At 42.6% G+C, this 23185-nt stretch overlaps 1 protein-coding gene across 1 annotated transcript; it reads left to right on the top strand.

The window, feature by feature from the left end:
• Positions 1-1555: 1555 nt before the first annotated feature.
• LOC126336584 (uncharacterized) lies at positions 1556-21480 on the top strand. The gene is made up of 3 exons (XM_050000442.1): positions 1556-1622; positions 12753-12917; positions 20727-21480. The coding sequence occupies exons 1-3, from the start codon at positions 1574-1576 to the stop codon at positions 21083-21085; spliced, it is 573 nt and encodes a 190-aa protein (XP_049856399.1). The 5' UTR covers positions 1556-1573; the 3' UTR covers positions 21086-21480.
• The last annotated feature ends 1705 nt before the right edge of the window (positions 21481-23185 follow it).

The raw sequence follows: 23185 nt of genomic DNA, 5'->3' as shown, positions 1-23185 counted from the left end.
TTGCTAACTATGCTTATCAGTAGTTAGTGCCTTCAGTAGTTAGAATCTTTTATTTAGCTGGCAGTATTGGCGCTCGCTATATTGCAGTAGTTCGAATAATGAAAATTTTTGTGAGGTAAGTGATTCATGAAAGGTATAGGTTATTGTTAGTCAGGGGTCATTATTTTGTAGGGATTATTAAAAGTCAGATTGCGTGGCGCTAAAAATATTGTGTGTCAGTTTAGTGATGATCAGAATAAGTAAAGAGAAAACTGTTTGAGTACGTTGAATTTTACTCAGCTGTCTTTGTATCAAATAACGTAGAAGTTTACTAGCACAGTCATTCACAATTTTTCTAAGGATTCGTTTCATATGAAATCACTCAAACCCAGAATCTGAGGGAAAACATTCATATAACTGACGTCATCGTCAGAGACGAGTTATATTCGGTTGTTTCATTCGACCGAAAAAACCGACTGAAAAAAATGGACTAGCTAATCGGCTTTTAAAACCCGTCGGTTGTCCCAACATTATCTCTGTATCGTTCTGTAATGCGTTCCTCTTTCGTACGTCGACATCTTGCCAACTTTCCCCAACATCCAGAGAAATCAGGAACTATAGATCGATATTGGATCGATAGTCAACCTAAAAATCCCCGGTTCTAGGCCCTTCAGTCTGGAACCGCGAGACCGCTACGGTCGCAGGTTCGATTCCTGTCTCATGCATGGATGTGTGTGATGTCCTTAGGTTCGTTAGGTTTATGTAGTTCTACGTTCTAGGGGACTGATGACCACAGATGTTAAGTCCCATAGTGCTGAGAGCCATTTGAACCATTCTTGAACCTAAAATCCCGGCGAACTGTTTATGCGGGGTGTTTCAGAAGTGATGGTCAATATTCGGCGATATGACAGGAACGTTAATTCGAAACAAAAACGTCAAGTAAACATGGGTTCTAAAACGCATACCTTAAGAGCTATGAGCAATTCTTGATCTTTGTTACTGTGAAACAGAATCGAAGATTAAGAGTTGCTCATAGCACTTTAGGTATGCGTTTTAGAGTCCCCGTTTACTTGGCTTTTTTGTTTCGATTGATCATTCCTGTCATATCCTCGAATATTGAGCATCACTTCTGAAAGACCATGTATGCATCTCGCCTACTATTTGGCCATAGTTCTTGTAATTTACGCTTTGTGGGGTGACGAGAGCTGTGCCAGACAACTATTGTGTTCTAGCGGAAGTTCTCGGGACAAATGTTTTCTTGAAAAGTAGGAGGTAGTACCTAGTATTTCCTCACGCTTTAGAGAAACGTTGTTCTTATCGCCGAGTTTGCACAGCGAGTCCAGAAATATTTATACGTAACTTATCTCGCAGTGTGGTGCGAGCTCTCGGCTGAAGTTTCCACTTTGTTTTAGGAACACTAATGCTGTATGACACAACGCAATCCCATCGTGTGACGGACGAGGTACCCAAAATTTACATCCCTGTTAGTCGGTAAGGTCTTAGAGATAATTCCTTCCCTCCACAGCAGGAATTAGTGGAGCCTTATATAGGAAACCACAGAACGGGAACTGTCAAGTTTTCGTCTCCAGCCACAATGATGAAGAGTTCGGTGGTCGTCCTGCTGTTGGCTGCTGCAGTATCCGGTAAGAGAGACACGCGCCTAGTTGGTCTACGGCGCTAAGGGAAGGTCGGGTAGTATCGAATACGTAAGCTTTTCAGAAATAGACTGAGCTGACAAAAGTCATAGGATCCCTCCTACTATCATGTCGGACCTCCTTGTCCCTGGAGTAGTACAGCAGCTCGACATGGCATGGACACAAAATGTCGCTGGAAGTCCCCTGCAGAAATATTGAGCCGTCCATAACTGCGAAAGTGTTGCAGGTGCGAGGTATAGTACACCAACTGATCTCTCAATATGAACCATAAGTGTTCGATGAAATTCATGTCGGGTGATCTGGATGGCAAATCATTCAGTCGAATTGTCCAAAATGTTCTTCAAACCAATTGCGATCAATGGTACTCTGCTGACATGACATAGTTCTTTGGGAACATGAAGCCCTTGAATAGCTGCAAATGTTATCTAAATGTCGGCCTCTGTGGCCGAGCGGTTCTAGGCACTTCAGTCGGGAATCGCGCTGCTGCTACAGTCGCAGGTTCGAATCCTGCCTCGGGCATGGATATGTGTGATTTCCTTATGTTAGTTAGGCTTAAGTAGTTCTAAGTCTAGGGGACTGATGACCTCAGGTGTTAAGTCCCATAGTTCTCAGAGCCATTTGAACCTTTTTTTTTTTTGTTATCTAGATAGCCGAACATATCCATTTACAGTCAATGATCGGTTCAGTTGGACAGAGGACCCAGTCCATTACATGTAAGTACAGCCCACACCATTGTGGAGCCACCAACAGCCTGCTGAGTGCCATGTTGACAACTTGGTTTCATGGGGTCTGCACCACACTCGGCTCCTATCATCGACTCTTGCCAGCTGAAATCTGGACTCATCTAACCAGGTCACGGTTTACCAGTCGTCTAGGGTCCAACAGATATAGTCACGAGGCCAGGAGGGCCACTGGAGGTGATGTGCTGTTAGCAAAGGAACTCGCGTCGATCATCTGCTGCCAAAGCCCATTAGACGCCAAATTTCGCCGCAGTGTCCTAACGGATATGTTCGTCGTACGTCCCACAGTGATTTCTGCGGTTACTTCATGCAGTGTTGTTTGTCTGTTAGCACTGACAAATCTACGCAAACGCCGCTGCTCTCCATGTTCTGTGGAAGCCGTCGGCCACTGCGTGGTGAGAAGTAATGCCTGAAATTTGATATTTTCGGTGCACACTCGACACTGTGTATCTCAGAATATTAATGTCCCTAAAGAGTTCCGTGCATATCACTATCAAAAATGGTGCAAATGGCTCTGAGCACTATGGGCCTTAACATCTGAGCTCATCAGTCCCATAGACTTACAAATACTTAACCCTAACTAACGTAAGTACATCACACACATCCATGCCCGAGGCAGGATTCGAACCTGCGACCTTAGCAGTCGCGCGGTTCCGGACTGAAGCGCCTAGAATCGCTCGGCGACAACGGCCGGCCATATCACTATCCCATGACTTTTCTGACCTCAGTGAAATAACATTTTATGGAGGTTGTCTTGGAACATTCTTCACACTAAAACAAAACTGTGACAAGTTACTTAATAAATTACAAAACTCTATGTCATAACAACATACATTCGTTGACTTTTAAATATTTCTTCCTCCCTTTGCGTTTTAGTCCTTTTAATTTTCGAAGGGTTGTATCGATCATAAAACATTTCTGTGACAAACTGGAACGCAAAGGGTTTAAACTCAGACTCCCCAATAAGCTCACCAAGTCTGTCAAAGAATCTGTCAACTTGTTAGTTACTGAAACATGCTACTGCCCGCCGCAAACTTGTGAACTCAACTGTCCTCTGCCATAAGTCTTTCACAAAGTTACAGTCAAAGTCCTTACCCGCTTTCATGTCCGTCTTACTGCAGCGATGGTTTATTTTCAGTTGCTGTGCATACGTGTACACTAGATTGAAGAAGTCGCCTTTACTCTAAGGAACAAGCTGGCTATTTGAATTTTTAACGGGACTGTAGAACCCTGTGTCCTGTTCGTCACTAAATGTTCTTGAATGAAAAACTTATTATTTCCTAAAAGAAAAAAAATCATAGCCCCTCCTTGTCTACCACCTAGCACATCCTTGGAACTTTATATTTCTCACCCGCTTTCCGTAATGTTGTTTCAAGGATTATGAATTTTCTGCTGCGTTCTTCGTGTCATTTTCATCCCTTATCTGTCCTGACGCTCGATGTTTGCCTGTTAACGAAAAAATCGTAAAAAATAAAATTTTTATGCTATCAGTTTTTTCGGTAAAACCAGAAATTGCGTTGTCCGATACAACCCAAACGTACCTCTGTATTAGCTTAACATTCTCAGCGATATTAGTTAGGCTTAACACTGTCACAGGCTGCAATTCTAAAAAGATAATAACAGTTGTATCTAAAGATGCAATAAAATGTAATGTTAATCACCTGCAGGCGAAACACAACATACCAATCTTAAGTTCATGCATCGAAAAACTTCCTCTGAAACGCACTGTTATATTGATTCAAAATCATGTGAGCGATCTTGTTTCTCCATAGCTCACACTGCAGTAGTAAAAACACGTACTGTCGCTAGTGCTATATTATAGAAACAACTCTTGTCTGATACAATTCGGTGTCGAATTCTACCCAACTTCATCCCACATCCTGTGTAGAACACTTATAACATTCCCCAGTGATGTCACTCGGGTAGGGTTGCCAGACGTCCCGGTCTTTCGGGACAGTCCCTGTTTCAGCTTAAAACAGACCATATCCCGAAACAAACTTTCTGGACGGCAGTTTGTCCCGATTTCGGATTACAGAGAAATATTGTTGTAACGTCTATTTATCCTCCAAATTCTTTGTGGATCTATATTTCAAATCCAGCTGCTAACCTAAATCACGAAAGTTTTTACTATCGCAGCTGAGTGAGTCACTCAAGGATATTATTGCGTTGTAACGCTGCTGAGTTTCCGTTATTGTCCATTCGTTCAGTTTAGTTTTTGTAGCAACGTGGTTTTATGTTTGTCTGAGTCGTATAACGGTTAATTTGTTATTAAAGTATTTGATTGTTTCAAGTGATCTCAAAATGTCGGACAGGAAGTGTACACTCCGAGAAAAAGATTCGGCGGGACGGTTGTTCATAAATCGAGGCAGAAGCGACTATGAGGTAATATGTGTAATTTGTAGCTTTCATGTTTCCGTTGCGCAAGGGGAAGAGTAGGTACTAAGGATCATTTAGCTAGCGTGAAGCATGAATCAAACGTGTGCTTTGTAAGCACTTTAAAAATGGCCAGTAGTTTTGTTTTGCATCTACATCTACATGGATACTCTGCAAATCACACTTAAGTGCCTAGCAGGGGGTTCATCGAACCACCTTCAAAATACACTCCTGGAAATGAAAAAAAGAACACATTGACACCGGTGTGTCAGACCCACCATACTTGCTCCGGACACTGCGAGAGGGCTGTACAAGCAATGATCACACGCACGGCACAGCGGACACACCAGGAACCGCGGTGTTGGCCGTCGAATGGCGCTAGCTGCGCAGCATTTGGGCACCGCCGCCGTCAGTGTCAGCCAGTTTGCCGTGGCATACGGAGCTCCATCGCAGTCTTTAACACTGGTAGCATGCCGCGACAGCGTGGACGTGAACCGTATGTGCAGTTGACGGGCTTTGAGCGAGGGCGTATAGTGGGCATGCGGGACGCCGGGTGGACGTACCGCCGAATTGCTCAACACGTGGGGCGTGAGGTCTCCACAGTACATAGATGTTGTCGCCAGTGGTAGGCGGAAGGTGCACGTGCAAGTCGACCTGGGACCGGACCGCAGCGACGCACGGATGCACGCCAAGACCGTAGGATCCTACGCAGTGCCGTAGGGTACCGCACCGCCACATCCCAGCAAATTAGGGACACTGTTGCTCCTCGGGTATCGGCGAGGACCATTCGCAACCGTCTCCATGAAGCTGGGCTACGGTCCCGCACACCGTTAGGCCGTCTTCTGCTCACGCCCCAACATCGTGCAGCCCGCCTCCAGTGGTGTCGCGACAGGCGTGAATGGAGGGACGAATGGAGACGTGTCGTCTTCAGCGATGAGAGTCGCTTCTGCCTTGGTGCCAATGATGGTCGTATGAGTGTTTGGCGCCGTGCAGGTGAGCGCCACAATCAGGACTGCATACGACCGAGGCACACAGGGCCAACACCCGGCATCATGGTGTGGGGAGCGATCTCCTACACTGGCCGTACACCTCTGGTGATCGTCGAGGGGACACTGAATAGTGCACGGTACATCCAAACCGTCATCGAACCCATCGTTCTACCATTCCTAGACCGGCAAGGGAACTTGCTGTTCCAACAGGACAATGCACGTCCGCACGTATCCCGTGCCACCCAACATGCTCTACAAGGTGTAAGTCAACTACCCTGGCCAGCAAGATCTCCGGATCTGTCCCCCATTGAGCATGTTTGGGACTGGATGAAGCGTCGTCTCACGCGGTCTGCACGTCCAGCACGAACGCTGGTCCAGCTGAGGCGCCAGGTGGAAATGGCATGGCAAGCCGTTCCACAGGACTACATCCAGCATCTCTACGATCGTCTTCATGGGAGAATAGCAGCCTGCATTGCTGCGGAAGGTGGATATACACTGTACTAGTGCAGACATCGTGCATGCTCTGTTGCCTGTGTCTATGTGCCTGTGGTTCTGTCAGTGTGATCATGTGATTATCTGACCCCAGGAATGTGTCAATAAAGTTTCCCCTTCCTGGGACAATGAATTCACGGTGTTCTTATTTCAATTTCCAGGAGTGTAAATCTCTATTATTCCACTCTCGAACAACGGGCGGAAAAAACGAACACCTATATCTTTCCGTCAGAACTCTGATTTCCTTTATTACATTATGATGATCGTTTCTCCCTACGTAGGACAGCGTCAACGAAATTTTTTCGCATTCGGAGGTGAAAGATAGTGATTGAAATTTCATGAGAAGATTCCGTCGCCACGAAATACGCCTTTGTTTTAATGGCGTCCATCCCAAATCGTGTACCATGCCCGTGACACTCTCTCCCCTATTTCGCAATATTACAAAACGTTCTGCTCTTCTTTAAACTTTCTCGATATACTCCATTAATCGTATCTAGTAAGGATCCCAGATCGCGCAGTAGTACTCCGAAAGAGGACGGACAAGCGTAGTGTACGCTACGTCTTTAGCAGAGCTTTTACATTTTCTAAGTGTCCTGCCAACAAAGCGTAATCTTCGGTTTACTTTCCCCCACAACATTTTCTGTGTTTTTGTTTTTTTTCAATTTAAATTGTTCGCAATTGTAATTCCTATGTATTTATTTGAATTTACGGTCTTTAGATTAGACTCATTTATCGTGTAACCGATGTGGATGACCTCACACTTTCCATTATTTAGGGTCAACTGCCAATTTTTGCATTATATAGATATCTTGCCTAAATCGTTTTGCAATTGGTTATAATCTTCTGATGACTTTACTAGACGATAAACGACAGCGTCACCTGCAAATCACCCAAGTCGGCTCCTCAGATTGTCACCTCATATAGATGAGGAACAGCAGAGTGCCTGTAGCACTACCTAGGGGAACGCCAGAAATCACTTCTGTTTTACGCAATGAGTTTCCCTCAGTTGCTACGAACTGTGTCCTCCCTGACAGAAAATCATGAATCCAGTCACATAACTGAGACGATATTCCATAAGCACACAATTTCACAACAAGCCGCTTGTGTGGTACAGTGTCAATAGAATTTTGGAAATCTAGAAATACGTAATCAATTTGAAGTCCCATGTCAATAGCACTCAACACTTCGTGTGTGTAACGAGCTCTTTGTCTTTCACAAGAACGATGTTTTCTAAATCCGTGTTGACTATGTGTTAATGGACTGTTCTCCTCGAGGTAATTCACAATGTTCGAAAACAATATATGTTCCAAAATCCTCCTGCATGTCGACGTTAATAATAAGGGCCTGTAATTTATTCAATTACTCCTAATGCTTATCATGAGTATTTATGTAACCTGTGTAACTTTCCAGTCTTTGGGTGTGGGTCTTTCGTCAAGCGAGCGGTTGTATACAATTGTTAAGTATGGAGCTACTGCATCAGCATACTCTGAAAGGATTGACGTCCGCACTAAATTTCGAGTTTCTGTAGAAGATCGCCAACCTTGAAGATTTTACGTTCGTTTAAATTTGGCATGTTTTTTTTTCGTTGTTTCTGCAAGAGCGTTCTGACTCGTTTATCAGCTCCGTCGTTTATAAATTTATTTGCTACAAATCTCACAATTGCTGCCGACACTATTTCTTTAAATTCAAGCCACATCTGGTTTACGCTTACATTGTTAATCTCGAAGGAGTTGAGATTTTCTCCCAGGAAGACATCACGTGAATTTTTATCTGCTTTTTTTGTATAGGTATATTTTCCGTTTGTTTTTGGAGAATTTGGGGGATACAACATTCACGTCGCTACGACAATTCAAATTCATTTAAGCAGGGCAAATTAGTAACAGCAGTGGAATGAGCAATGTGCTACCATATCCTTAAACTTCATATGTCTTAGAAATGAGTGAATAGTGAAACGTCCCCTTAGAAAACTTAATGAATTACTATGCAAATAAACCTCTTACATTATTTGATTTTCGAACAGCCGAGCAGAACTAAACGTACTCAAGCATTTCGCTCTTTACCTATTCTGACCAACACTAAACTGACACACAATATTTTTAGCGCAACGCAATCTGACTTTCAATCATCCCTACAAATAATGGCCCTGACTAACATTAACCTATACCTTTCACAAATCACTTACCTCACAAAAATCTTCGTTACTCGAATTACTGCAATACAGCGAGCGCCACTACTGCCAGCTAAATAAAGGATTCAAACTATTGAAGCCACTAACTACTGATAGGCATAGTTAGCAAATGAAAGATTTTGATAGAGAACAAACAATGTATTTACCTTAAAAGTGTTTAAAAGTCATAATATATATAGCAGTTCATGACATCCAGTCTTACAAATTTACTGTGTCTCTGGTGGACACACGTCCAGATCATCCGCTCTCAAAATTCCGCCATTTCTCTCCCCACATCCACCACTGCTGGCGGCTCACCTCCAACTGCGTAACGTTACGCGCTGTTAGCAGCCAACTGCCCAACACTACAATAGCAGATTCCAACAATGCAAACCAGCCACAGATTGCACACAGCACAGTCAGTGATTTCTATACAGAGCGCTACGTGATGTTACCAACAGCCTACTCACAATAGTAGTTCTGGCCTACGCTCCAAACTTCTTAACGTTTCCGAAACAGCAAAAAGTGTGATGTTGGACTGAACAAAATCAACATCAATTGTGAAATTAGAGTTAGCGCTCGACACTGTCAAACAAACATCCGATGATCTTTCAAAGGTTCCTTATTTTAGAACAGCTGCAGGCGCTATTAATCACAAAACACAGAAAATATTTCCATTAATTTTTCGGTATATTACACCGAAAATGGCGTTTGAGTGAGATCATTTAAATTAACTTGTTTGCCAAATGAAACAGCCTCTCCAATAACCATGTAATGCGTCACTGCCTTAGAGGAAACCAAAAGTGATAAAAGTAAGTGCTTGTGGTTTTGTGATGACGGTACCAACATTAATTTTGGAGGAGCGCAACAAACTGGTACAAACAGCGTGCTCGCGACATTGAAAAGTGAAGTAAACAAAAATCTTGTGGGAGCTGGATGCCCCGCACACATATTATATAATGCTGCGAAGGCAGCCGGTGACGTGATGGGTGTTAATATCGTAACATTTTTAGTTAAACTTTTCAATTACTTATTCATGCACACAGCAGGAAAGAAGCGTCCAACCTGTTAGTTATTACCCCCTGAGGAATAAAATGATATTTTTTAAGAGGTAAAAAAGAAGGAATGGAGTAGTTTTGGGGTCCCGGAACTGAACTATTTTCAGAAGATTCTTATTATTATCACCACTATTTCGTAAAACTGTAGTACTGCCTACATAAGTTACCAATAATTAATTTTTTTTATCTCAGATGCTAGCGTTAACGCGTGAGACAATGTGGTGGAGGTTACAGATTGTGAAACGAATGTATGAATAGCATCTACTTTGTTCCTCACATAGTCCAGCCACTGCACATGTACATTATATCATCCACCTGTAACAGTAAAACTGATACATATACCCTTAAATATCTCATGAACATGCCTTCTCCGAGTTGTATATAGTTCCCACAGTGGACCAGAAACCGTTTCATTATTCACCTCGCTACAATGAATAATCTGATTGAGATCACGACACAGCAGTAATTATGTAATGGCTACTACGTTGCCTTGCAGAATTGGTCAGACGCTAAGCATTGGCAGCCTAAAGTCTTCCAATTTCTATCATTTCAGGAGTAAGGAGTCCAGGTAGCTAGAGGTACACAAGCAGTAGTTGTAGTGTACACCCTTTGACTTGGCTGATTTTAAAATGGGGTTGCGGGTGTGGGTGAAGTGAGTGTCACAGCGGACAGTAGTCGTGCAGAGGAAGCACATTTTGTGATAAGTATGCACCATCAGTGTGGACAATTACCTTTCTTTTCTGAATAGGAGTTGTAGGTAGCACACGCGATGCAGTGAGAATTAATTCCTCTTTCTATAAATATAAATAAAATGTTAGTATAAACCGGTACCAATTTTATTCTTTTGGGATTTCATAAGACACCTACGAAACCTAAATTTCATTTGTCTTCCGTCATTTAAAAATAAAAGTGTTCAAAGAAAATTATTGTTCATTATAAAGATTAGTTAGACGCTAAGTTGTTGATGGTTGGGGAAAGGAGGTGAGTACTAGCCAATATCTGATTTCACTCAGCGGTAATAGTCTCAGAAAGGTTGGGAACCACTTGTCTAAAAGAATTTTGTAAGTTTGTTGACACACAATATCATGTATTATTCTCACCTACTAAAGCAAGGTAGTTATCTTTGTTTGTTCCAGCATAGAGAGTACTGAAATTACGAGGGCAATCCCAAAAGTAAGGTCTCCTATTTTTTTGTTAGCACGTAGACCTGTTTATTTCTACAATGGTCTAAATCAGTTTACAGCTTGAAAATTTACTATTTTTCGACGTAATCACCATTTCTGTCAATGCATTTTTGTTGACGCTGTGGCAGTTTTTGTATGCCCATGTCATACCAGCTCGCCGCCATGCTGTTCAGAAAGTTATGAACCTCTTCTTTCATCTCGTCGTCGGAGCTGAATCGCTTTGCGGCCAAATATTCTTTTCACCTAGGGAACAGGTGATAGTCACTGGGCGCCAAGTCAGGACTATAGGGTGGGTGATTATGATCCACTGAAACTGTTGCAGGAGAGCAACGGTTTGCCGAGCGATGTGTGGGCGAGCGTTATCATGGAGAATGTGTACGCCTTTGCTCAAACATTCCTCTTCTCCGGATCTGAACTGCCCGTTTGAGTTTTTTCAGTCTCACAGTACCTGTCAGCATTTATTGTGGTCCCAGAGATTGGTAGATGTTTGCAACCACTTCGCATCTTTGGCTATGAAGAACTTACGACTTGAACGTGCTTGGTACTGGTGGCATTTTTATTTTCGAATGTTCTCCGGCAAAGCATTTCCTGGGTGAGTGCTCCGTCTGACACGGCGGCAACCCGTCCAATGCTCTTGATCGACTGAACAGGGCCTACTGCGCGTCTTATTATTTATGGTATCCAGATTTATTTACATGAACTGTGCACAAATGATAGATGCTCCATACAAGTGGCATTTCATTATTCTCATCTATGGCACGAATAAGAATAAAAAGAATATATGAATTTAATAACAATGGCCTTTTATTCTACATCTGCATACGGTGCATGGCGGAGGTTACATTGTCCCACTACTACTCAATCCCTTTGATGTTCCATCGCAAATGGAACAAAGGAAACGTTTGTTTGTATGCCTCCGTACGAACCATAAGTTATCTTGACTTCGTTGTCCTCAAGCAAGATGTATGTTGGTCGTAGTAAAATCGTTCTGCAGTCGGTTGCTTTCGGCGGTTCTCTAAGCTTTCTCGAAAAGTGCGTCGTCTTCATCCTAGAGACTCCCACTTGAGTTCATGCAGTAATTCAGTAATGCTCACGTACTGATTCTACATACCGCTAACGAATTTTAACAGAGCACCTCTTCTCCCTTCAATTCGAAATGGTGGGGATTCCAAACACTCGAGCAGTACTCAAGAATGGGTCACACATGTATTCGGTATGCCGCCTCCTTTATAGATGAACCACACGTTCCTAAATTCTCCCAATAAACCGGACTATTTAACTCCCTCATTACCGAGATTGTTCCATTTCATAAAGGTTTTCAATGTTAAATCTATATCCAAGAGACGTGACTGTGTCAAACATTTTCATAATAGTGACACTTTACAAATGCGTACAGATTTGTGGACAAAACGTTCTCAGCCTCAAGGAATTCATTATATTCCAGCTTGGAATACGCTCAAGAATTCTGCTGAAGACTGACGTGAAGTATATTGGTATCTAATTTTGTAGGTCCTTTCTTTTACCGTTCTTATGTACAAGAGTCACCTTCGCTTTTTTCCAGTAGCTTATGACGTTGCTGTGGGCGAGAGATTCGCGATAAATGCAAGTTAAGTAAGGGATCAGTGCCAAAGAGTACTGTCTGTGAATCCACAATGCGTTTCCAACCTGATCTGGTGACTTAAAGGTTTTCAAGTCTTTCTATTGCTCCACGACACCAGGAATGCCTCAGTCACTAAATTTTTCTGGGTTTGCGACCGCATTGTCAGTATGTAAAACTACCGGAGTTTCGTTCACAGTTGTAAGTGACCTTCTTCAAGGTGTTTTTGTTTCCTGAACCGAAACGTCGTTAGTTTTACATATTGACAATCCGCTCATAAACCCAGAAAAATGGCCGTGGAAGCCTACGTTTATATTTAATCAGGAATGCCTGTTTATATGGACTGCACACGAAAGTTTGAGCGATGATCAATCTGTACAATCCTCGTACGTGAATGATTTTTGAAACGTGGAATTCAGAACTTCCGCTTTCCTCTCGCTGTCTTCTGCTGCCACACTAGACTGGTCGACGAGTTGCTGAATCACAATGAGCTGACAAGTGTCCTCTTGCTGTTGCAGCATGGCCGTACCCGCGGTATGAGGAGGTCGTGCGTGACCCCAAAACATCTGACCTGCTCTACGGCACCAACTCTGGAATTCACGTCGAGACTTGGTACTTCAACACTCAAACCTACCTGACGTCGATCATCATCCCGTCGCAGATCATCAACTTCTGCGGCTCAGGTAGGCACTGTTAAAACAGCTGCTGACTTCACAGTATGGTATCTGCCAACTATTAAGTCATTACGGCCCGGGCGGCACAGAGAATAAGCGTCAAACGGTAGACCCAAAGGTCTGCGCGTCGGTGCTCCGTCGGTCCTACAATTTTTGTTTCTTAGGCATGGAGTGCGATAAAATTGATTGCTTAAACGCCTCTGTGTATTGAAAATAGTCTGCGATCACTACAGGAGCGAAACGAAGAGTGTTGTGCTATAGTCCTGCGTTCGTCATTTAAAGTTGATTCTTGAACGTTTTCAACATTGTCATCAAGTGACAATTTGCGTCTATCTTCAGGAATTTTCTTCATCTCTGCCACGCTCTCCCATGGGTCAAAAAACCTGTGACCATTCTTTCCATCTTCTTTGCACACATTCAGTATCCTCTGTTACTCCTGTTTGGCACGGATCCCACACGCTTGAGTAATATTTTAGGATGGGTCGCACTAGTGCTCTGTACTCAATCGTCTGTGTAGCTTGATTGCATTTCCTTAGCATTCTACCAATGAAGCGAAGTGTGACACCGGCCGGCTTGGACAACATCTGACGAGTAGTAAACGTTCAGGATGCGATATAGAACACGATATGCAAATCCTACACACTGTCCAAAAAGGCTTCCTGTTAGATACCTTGGAAGAACTTAGATTTTCGTCCAGTAAAAAAAACGACGCATCCCTTCTTCTTAACGAACACATAGAATTTCAAGCTAAGGTACATTTTGATCTATTTCAGAATATCATTTGAAGCCAAGGATGCTGCTTTCCCTCTTAATTTACGACTCTTCCTTTGTCTCCTTTCTTATCTTTGTTTTGTGAAAATTGATTTCGATAACCCTATTTATTCACGTCTCACGTGAACATAAGCGTCACTTTGTAATGAACAAGCTTACCATCTTGCATGGTTTTCATTTTATCGTGCACTTTGGGACCAGCTAGGTTAATACGTACTGACGTCTTATCTTTCCAATCCTATAAATTAATAGAATAACATTAATGTATCTTAATGCTGTTAAGACAAGTACAGCTTTTTATTCATTATATTACCAACGACAGGATGTCGTATGTCTATTCAAGTTTCTAGAAGCCCATGCCGTGAAAACGTCCACGCAGAGGTAACTGAGGAATTCGACCTTCTGTGCTACTATGGCCAAAATCGGCATCAGAAATGTAGTTTTCTGTTCTTATGTTTCATAGCTGCCACTTTGTCACCATGGCACAGTGACAACATCGGCTGCTCCAGTGACTGATGTGTCACCATATTTGGTCTCACTAATGACACTAGAGGATACGAAGTAACATTTTTACGGCGTTTGTAACATGATCGCTTCCATTTCAGTACCTATTTTATCATTAAAATTTTCTCGTGATATTGCACCAATTATGAGGTACGCGCCGTCATAAGGTAGCGGTGTTTTTCAGTTTTTTCCAGCAATTTGTAACTCGTCTGCACAAACGTCTTTGATGATATCGACCTGGATCGATATCTTGATCGCAATCGAAACCCCCATGTTTACTTCTTTGCCTTCTTAGCTACTCCTTCGGCCTTTAGGTTACCATCACAGAACACGTCTATGATTTTATGGCAGCCATCTTGGTTTTTATGTTGCCTACGCAATTTGATTTGAATTCTTACCAGACGATACTGCCCAGTAAATACACAACGACGAGTACATATTTTAATGGTTGTGTCTTTGAATATAATTTTACCTCTTATTATGTCTTTATGTAATATCCGTGAGCATATAATTACTAGTCTCTAGTTTATTCTCTTATCGACAAAACATTAATAAGAATGATGTGTTTGTGTGTTTGTAATTCACTCTAGTGTCACTGAATAACACTGCTTCTTCTCCCGTTCTGTAAGTTTGTTTATTTTATTTTAACACAGATGACCACTTACCTGTTGGTTTATAACGTTTTAACTTCTTACATACTCGTACCTGGTGTACGAGTACTTACTCTGCAAATTTCTTACAACAACGGCATTTCAGTTCTTGTGAAACGTTTGCCATTGCCTATTGTTGACGTAATCCGTATAAGAAAGTGATACCACGTGAAAAACCGAGGAGCCTCCAGCACCAACCAAAGGGGTAAAGGCTAGAGCATTCCTCTGTTTTCTTTTAACGCCATATGTAACAGTACTGTTTGTAACTTTGCTATTCCTACCCTTGCAGGGCCCAAAAAAAATCTGAGGATGGCTTTAACGTAAGTCGAAACCGGTCACAATAAACAAATGTTATTGCGATTTCGACTTGTTTTAACAAAATCAGGGCCACCGACCTACTATAGCTATAAACCCGTCCAGGCGATAGAAACGTCATCTGGCGACGGAGGTCTGCTCGTCAGACACACGCATGGTGCATGTAGTATCAGTGAGTGTGTTGTCTGTGTGTAGAATGGGGAAGGCACGCGATCTATCTGAGTTTGACCGGAGCATTTCGGAAACTGCACTACTTGTTGGGTTTTCGAGGAGTGCCGTAGTGAGTGTCTTCAACATGTGGCGAAACCGGGGTGAAACCACATCCAGACTCATTACAGACGTCGGAAGTCGTAAGCTGGGTAGACTCGTAAAACAGGAAAAGTCGAGAACTGTAGTGGAACTAACATCAGACTTTAATGCCAGGTAAAGCACAAGCGTATCTGAACACACAGTCCACCGAACATTCCTAACTATGGGCCTCCGTAGCCGACGACGACCCATTCATATGCCAATGTTAATACCAGGACATCGACAACTGCTACTGAAAAGGTCACGTGATCATAGGCACTGGACGTTGGCGCCGTGGCAAAGCGTTGAGTCCCGATACCTTCTTCATCAAGCCGATGAGTGGGTCCGATTCCGCCGTCTTCCAGGGGAGCAGCTCCTTGATACCTGTACTGCGGGACGGGGCAAGCTGGTGGCGGATCCATTACGCTCTGGGGAACATTCACGTGGGCATCCATGGGATCAGGGAGCTCGTGCAAGGCACGACGTCGGCCAAGGAGCATCGCACACTGGTTCCTGTCTACGTACAACCCTTCACGACCATCATGTTTCCCGATGGCAGTGGCATTTTTCAACAAGATAATGCGACATATGCTTGAAGTTCTCAAAGACTTTAGATACAGCAATAAGGAATAGCTCAGTACTCAGTACAGTTGAAGAGCAATGGATATCTCTAAAAATAAAAATTTAGATACAAAGAAGGTAACTGCGAAGAAACCATGGGTAACAGAAGAAATACTTCAGATGGTCGATGAAAGGAAGAAGTACAAAATTCAGGAATACAGAAATACAAGTCGCTGACGAATGAAATTAATAGGAAGTGCAGGGAAGCTAAGACGAAATGGCTGCAGGAAAAATGTGGAGCCATCTAAAAATAAATGTTTGTCAGAAGAACAGACTCAGTATACAAGAAAGTCAAAACGACTTTCGGTGACATTAAAAGCGATAGTTGTAAGAGTACAATGGGAATTCCACTGTCAAATACAGAGGAGAAAGTGGATAGGTGGAAATAATACATTGAAAGCCTCCATGATGGAGAATATTTGTCTGATGCAATAGAAAAATAAACAGGAGCCGATTTAGAAGAGAATGGGGATCCAGTATTAGAACCAGATATTTAAAAGAACTTTGGAGGACTTAAGATCAAATAAGGCAGAAGGAATTCCATCAAAATTTCTAAAATCATTATTGGAGGTTGCAACAAAACGACTATTCACGTTGGTGTGTAGAATGTATGAGTCTGGCTACATACCATTTGACTTTCGGAAAAATATAGTCCACACAATTCCGAAGACTGCAAGAGGTGACAAGTGTGAGAATTACCGCACAATCTGCTTAACAGCTCATGCAACCAAGTTGTTGACAAAAATAATATACAGAATAATGGAAAAGAAAATTGAGGATGTGCTAGATGACGATCAGCTTGCTTTAGAAAAGGTAGAGGCACCAGAGAGGCAATTCTGACGTTGCGGCTGATAATGGAAGCAAGAATAAAGAAAAATCAAGACACGTTCATAGGATTTGTCGACCTGGGAGAAGCGTTCGACAATTTACAATGGAGCAAGACTTCCGAAATTCTGAAAAAATAGGGGTAAACTATAGGGAGAGACGGATAATGTGCAATATATACAGTAGCCAAGAGGTGGTGGTTAGTGCTTAACGTCCCGTCGACAACGAGGTCATTAGAGACGGAGCACAAGCTCGGGTTAGGGAAGGATTGGGAAGGAAATCGGCCGTACCCTTCTCAAAGGAACCATCCCAGCATTTGCCTGAAACGATTTAGGGAAATCACGGAAAACCTAAATCAGGATGGCCGGAGACGGGATTCAACCGTCGTCCTTCCGAATGCGAGTCCAGTCTGCTAACCACTGCGCCACCTCGCTCGGTAGTAGCCAAGAGGGAATAATAAGCGTGGACGACCAAGAACGAAGTGCTCGGATTACAAAGGGTGTAAGACAGGGATGTAGTCTTTCGCCCCTACTGTTCAATCTGTACGTCAAAGAAGCAATGATGGAAATAAAAGAAAGGTTCAGGAGTCGAGTTAAAATTCAAGGTGAAATGATACCAATGATATGATTCGCTGATGACTTTGCTACCCTGAATGAAAGTGAAGAAGAATTACATCATTTTCTGAATGGAATGAACAATCTAATGAATAAAGAATATGGACTGTAAGTAAATCGAAGAAAGATGAAGGTAATGAAAAGTAGCAGAAATGAGAACAGTGAGAAACTTAACATCAGGAATCATGGCCAAGAAGTGGATGAAACTCTGCTACCTAGGCAGTAAAATAACTAGTGACGGACGGAGAAAGGAGGACATCAAAAGCAGACTAGCAATGGCAATAAGGGCATTCCTGACGAACAGAAGTCAACTAGTATCTAATATAGGCCTTAATTTGAGCAAGAAATTTCTGGAGTACAGGACTGTATGGTAGTGAAACATGATCTGTGTGAAAACCAGAACAGAAGAGAATCAAAGCATTTGAGATGTGGTACTACAGACCAATGTTGAAAATTAGGTGGATTGATAAGGTAAGGAATGAGGAGGTTCTGCGCAGAATCGGAGAGGAAATGAATATGTTGAAAACACTGATAAGGAGAAGGGACAGGATGGTAGGACATCTGTTAAGACATGAGGGAATGACTTCCTTGCTGCAGGGAGCTGTAGAGGGCAAAAACTGTAGAGAAAGACAGAGATTGAGGGCGTAGTTTGCAAGTGGTACTCTGAGATGAAGAGGTTGACACAGGAGAGAAATTCATGCCGGGCCTCATCAAACCAGTGGCAAAGGCCGTGCCACAGTGGTTACACTGGTTCCCGTGAGCTCACCAAAGTTAAGCGCTGTCGGGAGTGGTCGGCGCTTGGATGGGAGACCATCCAGGCCGCCATGCGCTGTTGCCATTTCTCGGGGTGCACTCAGCTTCGTCATGCCAACTGAGGAGCTACTCGACCGATTAGTAGAGGCTTTGGTCAAGAATACCATCATAACCGCCGGGAGAAGGGTGTGCTGACCCCACGTCCCTCCTATTCGCATCCTCCATGGAGGATGACACGGCGGTGGGATGGTCCCGGTAGGCCACTCGTGGCCTGACGATGGAGTGCTTTCATCAAAACAGTGAGAAGACTGATGACCCAAAAAGAAAGAAAGAAGAATGCGCTGTGTCACAAGGCCAGGAGTGAGATGGAGTGGTCAGAGTAAGACAGTGGTGAGTACCAGTCAATGTGCTGGCGCCCCAACTTGCCAGGCCTGAACGCGATCGAACACATCTGGGATGTCATTGAAAGTGGGGTCAGAGCTCAACGCCCCACTGCCAAAAATCTGCAGGAATTAGGTGATTCTTGTGTGCAGATGTGGTGGCAACTTCCTCCAGCGGTCTACCAAGGACATGCTGCCTCCATGCCACGACGCGTCGCCGATTTATCCGTGCCAAAGGTGAACGCACCTGCAGTTAGGTAGGTGGTCGTTAAAAAACGACTCTGAGCACGATGGGACTTAACATCTGAGGTCATCAGTCCCCTAGAACCTAGAACTACTTAAACCTAAGTAAGAACCTTCAACATCGCAGCACGTCAGCAATCGTTGGTTAATATATTAAAAAACTAAAAAACCCCTCGATTGCGAAAAAAGCACCTAGCGTTAAGTGTTAACCCAGGTTTTGTTGGTTCTGAACACTATGGGACTTAACATCTATGGTCATCAGTCCCCTAGAACTTAGAACTACTTAAACGTAACTAACCTAAGGACAGCACACAACACCCAGTCATCACGAGGCAGAGAAAATCCCTGACCCCGCCGGGACTCGAACCCGGGAACCCGGGGGCGGGCAGCTAGAACGCTATCGCACGACCACGAGCTGCGGACTAAACCAGGTTTCGGCTAGATAACTACACCTTATTCAGAGCAACAATAAAACCCACAAGTGCCTAAGAAGACCTTTGTCAATGAATAAAAGAACACCATAGCTATACATTTAAGACAAAAAAAAGGAAAACACAAACAGTACATATGTACAAAGTCAAAACCACTGCTTAACTTAATGGTTACGCTCCACCTAGCACCGGCCTATGTTCGATGGGCCATGACCCGCCATAAACTGCAGCTACAAACGGTCGCTCTTTTTTTTTAAGCCCGACCCGCTACCTATGCACATGCGCAAGACAAGCAAAGTTACTTGAATGCGCATGGGCATACGAATACGAGATAGTTTATACATGGGTCGGGGCTAAATAGCCCATATATTCCCAACCGTGGATCACCGTATATCAAAAAATGAAATGGATAGAACAAGAGACGAGCTAAGTAGGAGATGACACCTAAAAATAACTGCACATGGTTGCTTATGCTAGTAAAGAAACTTATATATGAAGCTACCTATGACAACAGGAGGAAAACTATACCTAAAGCCAGTAGTTAGCCTGGGGGGCGGGGGGAGGGGGGCGGGGGGGGGGGGGGAGTTGGGCTGCGGGGACGTAATCTTAAGACGTCGTGGTAATAAAGATATAGGGATAAAACGTGAGATGTTCAACGGGCTAAAATCACCTTCATCGTAAAAGGAAAATGAGGATAAAAAGAAAGAAGGTGAAATGCTTGACCAACCGCGCTCGTCAACCGTGTGCGGTTATTTTTAGTTAAGCAGTGGTTTTGACTTTGTACGTATGTACTGTTTGTCTTTTTCTTTTCTTTTTAGTCTTAAATGTATAGCTATGGTGTTCTTTTAATCATTGACAAAGGTCTTCTTAGGCACTTGTGGGTTTTATTGTTGCTGTGAAGAAGGTGTAGTTATCTACGCCGAAACCTGGCTTAAGACTTAACACTAGGTGCTTTTTTCGCAATCGAGGCGGGTTTTTAGTTTTTTAATATGAACCTAACTAACCTAAGGACATCACACACATCCATGCCTGAGGCAGGATTCCAACATGCGACCATAGCAGTCGCGCAGTTCCGGACTGAAGCGCCTGAAACCACTCGGCCACCGCAGGTCGTCATAATGTGCTGGCTGATCAATGTATATCTTATAGAGGCATTGTTTCTGAAAGTTGCCTGTGAGAACATACATCGACAAACAAAGAGATTTTTATGTTGGAAGCGCGCTGATGACCAAACTGACGAGTTAATTCCAAAATCTTCGTCAATATGGATGTCAAAACTGGCACTCTTCTCTCACCTGCTGGTATTTTTGTTAGTTACATTTGGAGAACTTATCACCAAAAATAAATAAATAAAGTTGTTCAAAATTCATCCCGATAAAAAGCATCTCTGACTCACAGCTTCCCTTGTTGTTTCTCTTTACAGACACGTTGTCCAATGGAACGTACGAGGAGGAGGTTGAACTTAGACTTTTCGAGTGGAAACTCTCTGTGTCCCCGGTGCAGACGTACATGGTGGCGTCCGGCTCCTTCAAAGGCACCGCAAGACACGGCCAGGAGTTGGACATACCGCTGACAAATGGCACCCAAGGCCACCCCCCTCGAGTTGAAAAATATCAATACAGCACTTCCGGCCCCAAGTACTACAAGTACACGCTCGACATCGTCTTCAAGACGACCGGCATATACCCGTGGTACACAACGAGGTATCTCTCCAGCTACTCCCCCATCAATTCTTTGACGAATGAACCTGGAATTGCTATTGGTCTGTCGTACGCTATCTAAGATTTTATGCCAAACAAGCCCATCGCCGTGGTTGGATACAGCACTCTACTGTCGTAGTGGCTTGTAGACTTCGACTTTATTCGGTATTCAAGCTAGTGTTGTTGTAGATATTTCAGACAATATGTCTAGTTCACTCGCTGTTCACAGCAAATTTTGCTTTCTTGTTTAGCATCTCAACTTCACTTTACCATCGAAAATATCTGATAATAAATTTAAGCTGAGATTCAGACCTATACAACAAACATTTTCCGGCCGTTTTTAGTGAGCAGTGAGTCAGCCGACCCTATTGTTTGAAGTAGGAGTCTCAAAATGAATTCCACTCTGTATTTTAAGAAAAGCTGTGAATTTCGTTTCTAATTGTATTATGTATTGCATTAAAAATTTGTTTCGTAAAATTCTTGTTTTATTATGTGAGAGCCAACCGACATCAAGTTTCGCTGAAGTGGAAAAGTAAACACAAAAACAACAAAGGTGTTCGCAGAATACACTAGCACACATATTTTACTAAATTTCCACAAGACATACTAGACAACGGCAAACCACCCTTGAAACTGTTCTCGTTGTTGAGGGGTAGTAGCTTATGGACATATTCTGTATGCACTCGTCACAAAAATTTGCCTGGTGTATGTATAAGCAGAAAATGGCTGTTATTTATTTACTATGCATTTACACTTTTGATAAACCTGCCCTCTAATTAAATCTAAGCAGATGGCAAACTAGTATGAAACTACATTAAACAATTCGACTTAAACAAATCATCTTCAGCTGCTACTTTACAGCATGTTGAGATAAATTATGAAACACAATCATCAGAAAGAACTTTGACGATGTTTCCAGTTGATATACTGAATTGGAGTGATCTTTAAATTTCTACAAGTGAAAGATAAACAGGCAAAAGAATCCGATAGTATACAGACTTTGGAATTATCTCCCTCGCAGTATCAGAGAATTCAATTACTCTCTTGCTCCAAATGATAGCTGATGACCTATCCCATTACAATTAAGCACCCTCCATTCCCAAAGGCCATAGCTGGAGCAGCCTATATTAATTTCCATTAGAACTCGTTACGTCATATTCTCTCTGTTTTTTATCCTTGCTCACGGTTGTATTTTGTATTACCTTGTTACTACTACTATTTTGCTTGCTTACTAGTAGTAGTATTTCCATCATTATTAATTTTTAACCAGCAGTAATAATTCCAAACAGCTTTAGGTATATGCAGAATCATTCTTTCAGTTCTGTTAGTGCCGTTATTATTAGTAGTATCATTATTATATCATTTTATTACTATCATTATTTCATTATACTGCGATGCAAAAAAAAACACGTTTAAAACCCTGGTTTGATTAGGTTAAATAACTAAAATATAGCAAGAGTAGCATAAAGCTTGATCTTGATACATTGTTAAATTCGTTAGCAAAGTTAGAGAACTGGCACTTAATGTACATGCAATAATTCTACAGCATCTCTCGTTTATCTCGATGATAGAGACTGAGGCGCCTAGGATGGTTTACAGACAGTCCTTCTCCTCTCCATCCATAAATGAAGGGAATAGGACAGAGAGTGGGTAATATTGTTTCCGAATACTCTCCGCCATGTACTTTCTCTGCGCTTACCCAATATACACGTAGTTAGTATACATAAGCCATTAAAAAATGAGATAGATTGGGCGGACTTCTGTTATAAAATACCACAAGGAAAATCAAGCAATGAGCTAATAAAATGAAAATCCATATCCCAACACCGGTATGTTTGCTACCTTAATTCTTTCCTCTGATAATAGACAGGCTCCCATTCCCATCAGAAAGATTAATCCACTGTTACTTAAGGTACTTTACGAACGTCTCTGCAACTACCATAAATGCACATTTATTCCAAAATACACGCTTCGTTTTATTCACTTTTAACATCGTCAGTGCACTTCTATTGAACATATTATATTATTTTATTTAATGGTCTACACTGGACCATTTTTGTCAATAATATGAATTAAATTCTTCTGTTTTTCGTTGTCCCGACACTTTTTCATTCTTTCAGATCGTTCTCTTCTCCCCTCATCTGAAATTACCCTTCCCATTCTCTGTTCGTTAATTTTTATT

Source organism: Schistocerca gregaria, chromosome 2 (assembly GCF_023897955.1).
Source record: "Schistocerca gregaria isolate iqSchGreg1 chromosome 2, iqSchGreg1.2, whole genome shotgun sequence".
NCBI classification, from domain to species: Eukaryota; Metazoa; Arthropoda; class Insecta; order Orthoptera; family Acrididae; genus Schistocerca; species Schistocerca gregaria.
This window is presented reverse-complemented; position numbering and strand designations above follow the sequence as displayed.